Source organism: Dendrobium catenatum, unplaced genomic scaffold, assembly GCF_001605985.2.
Source record: "Dendrobium catenatum unplaced genomic scaffold, ASM160598v2 original_scaffold_146672, whole genome shotgun sequence".
In the NCBI taxonomy this organism is placed as follows: domain Eukaryota; kingdom Viridiplantae; phylum Streptophyta; class Magnoliopsida; order Asparagales; family Orchidaceae; genus Dendrobium; species Dendrobium catenatum.
Genome location: NW_021465102.1, coordinates 1 through 1,864, shown reverse-complemented (window position 1 = coordinate 1,864; position 1,864 = coordinate 1). Strand labels below are relative to the sequence as shown.

At 39.7% G+C, this 1,864-nt stretch overlaps 1 protein-coding gene across 1 annotated transcript; it reads right to left on the bottom strand.

Moving 5' to 3' along the window:
• Positions 1–236: 236 nt before the first annotated feature.
• On the bottom strand, positions 237–1,714 carry LOC110106556 (probable glutathione S-transferase GSTU6; the record flags this gene model as incomplete). The annotated part of the gene is made up of 2 exons (XM_028692230.1): positions 237–794; positions 1,616–1,714. Coding segments are annotated over 2 exons (480 nt in total), but the record flags the coding sequence as incomplete, so codon positions are not given.
• Positions 1,715–1,864: the final 150 nt, after the last annotated feature.

Below are 1,864 nucleotides of genomic sequence, written 5' to 3'. Positions count from 1 at the left end.
TTAAGACGTTAAACCATATATTTCTCTACTGCCACGAATATTCCAGGAGGCAACACACACACACACACACACACACATATATATATATATATATACATTCTACACATATATGACTCAAACTCAAAACCTCTTGATTGATATTCAAAGCTCTTAATTAATAAATCAAAATTAGCTGTGGATATTATATCATAAAACATATATATCAAATATACATGCTAACCATGACTATGAGGGCATAATGCATTGAATTTCTTCAAAAGGCGAAAGCCCTAACAATACATCAAAAAGAAAACAACAACAGTAACACCATCACATTTCAACAATCAAACCCAACAGAACATCAAACAGTTCATGCAATAAAATTTAAAATCTTCCATACAATTATCGAAAAATGAAGATTAATAAATTGACGATCAATTAGATGCAGAAGCAGCGGCCCTAAAAGCTGCCCGCAAAACCTTACTAAACTCCACCAATTGGTCGACTTCAGGAATCACTTCCTTCACCGCATCACTGCTGGAGAAGCGCTCCGCCCATTTCACCAACCGTGGAATCTTCTCCTCATCCAAAAGCTTTATTCCTGCAATCTTCTCCGTTGCTTTCATCCAACCCAGATAGGAACCGAGGGCTATGTCAACGTAGCCGATGGTGTCGCCACCGAAGAAGCTTTTCCCTTCGCTACATTTCTCGAAGACCTCTTCCAGCTGCTGTAGAGCGGCGAACATTTGTTGCATCGCTTCCGCTTTAGTGGCCTCGTCGGCTTCTCCGAGAAGCACCGGAGTCTGCTTAGGTAGCTGCGTATGATTAAAAACACTTAATTAAAGAGTTAGACATTTTTTATTTTTCATAAACATTTTGGAATAGAAATTGTTCATATATAATAATACTCCTAAAATACAGAATATTATAAATAGAAGTATGATGTATAATTTAAATTATAAATAAGAATAATATTAATTAAAAAAAATAAAATAATAAGGAATGCACCAAACTGTATGACTTATTCAATGGAATGTATCATTCTGTTTGGCGCATTCCATTGAATGCGCCAAATTGTTTGACGCAATGCTACAATTGATACGACATCGTAAAATTATCTTGATCGGGCACGAATCTCGAGGCAAAAAAAAGCTAGTTGGAACTTTCAAAAATTAATTTCGGGAGCATATGATTTCCGATTTTAGCGAGCTTACAGTCAAACTGAGCGTCTCGGAAATACGAACCCAACGACAAAGATCACCCAATCCGAGCCTAAATGAGGTCCGAAACAAGGGTTCAAAGCGCTGTTGGAAAGTTCAAACCGCAATTTGAGTTAACAAACGGTCTCCGATTTTGACGAGCTATACTCGAATCAAACGGCTTCGACGAGACGAATCCAACGACCAAGATCATCGAATTCGACATCATTAAGGCCTTCAATGTCCAACGAACGGTAACATGATAAAGGATTCAATATCGGCCGTTCCATCAAACCACTCTCAATTCGCCTTGATCTCAACGTCTTTTACGGGCTATGCACTTCAGAAAAATTATAAATAGAGCCGTTTCTACAAACGGGGACTCAAGTGAAGAGAGAGAAGAAGAAGAGGAGAAAGGGGAAAAGGAGATTCCTCACCTCTTCGACCACCTGCCGGAGCTCTTTTGCACTTGAAGACGCGGACTTTGCCGGATTTTCAGGAAACATACAGGAATTCTGCACACTTCCATGGGATGCCTGAAATTCTTCAAGCAATTATAAAGAGAGTTCCTCCTGAGCCAAAACTCCCACCATAGTGTAGCCGTGGAGTGCGTTCACTCTGCTACAAAGACGTCGGACTTCTACCCGACGTGGACCTTCATACTTCTTCGTAGTTTCTACCGACGC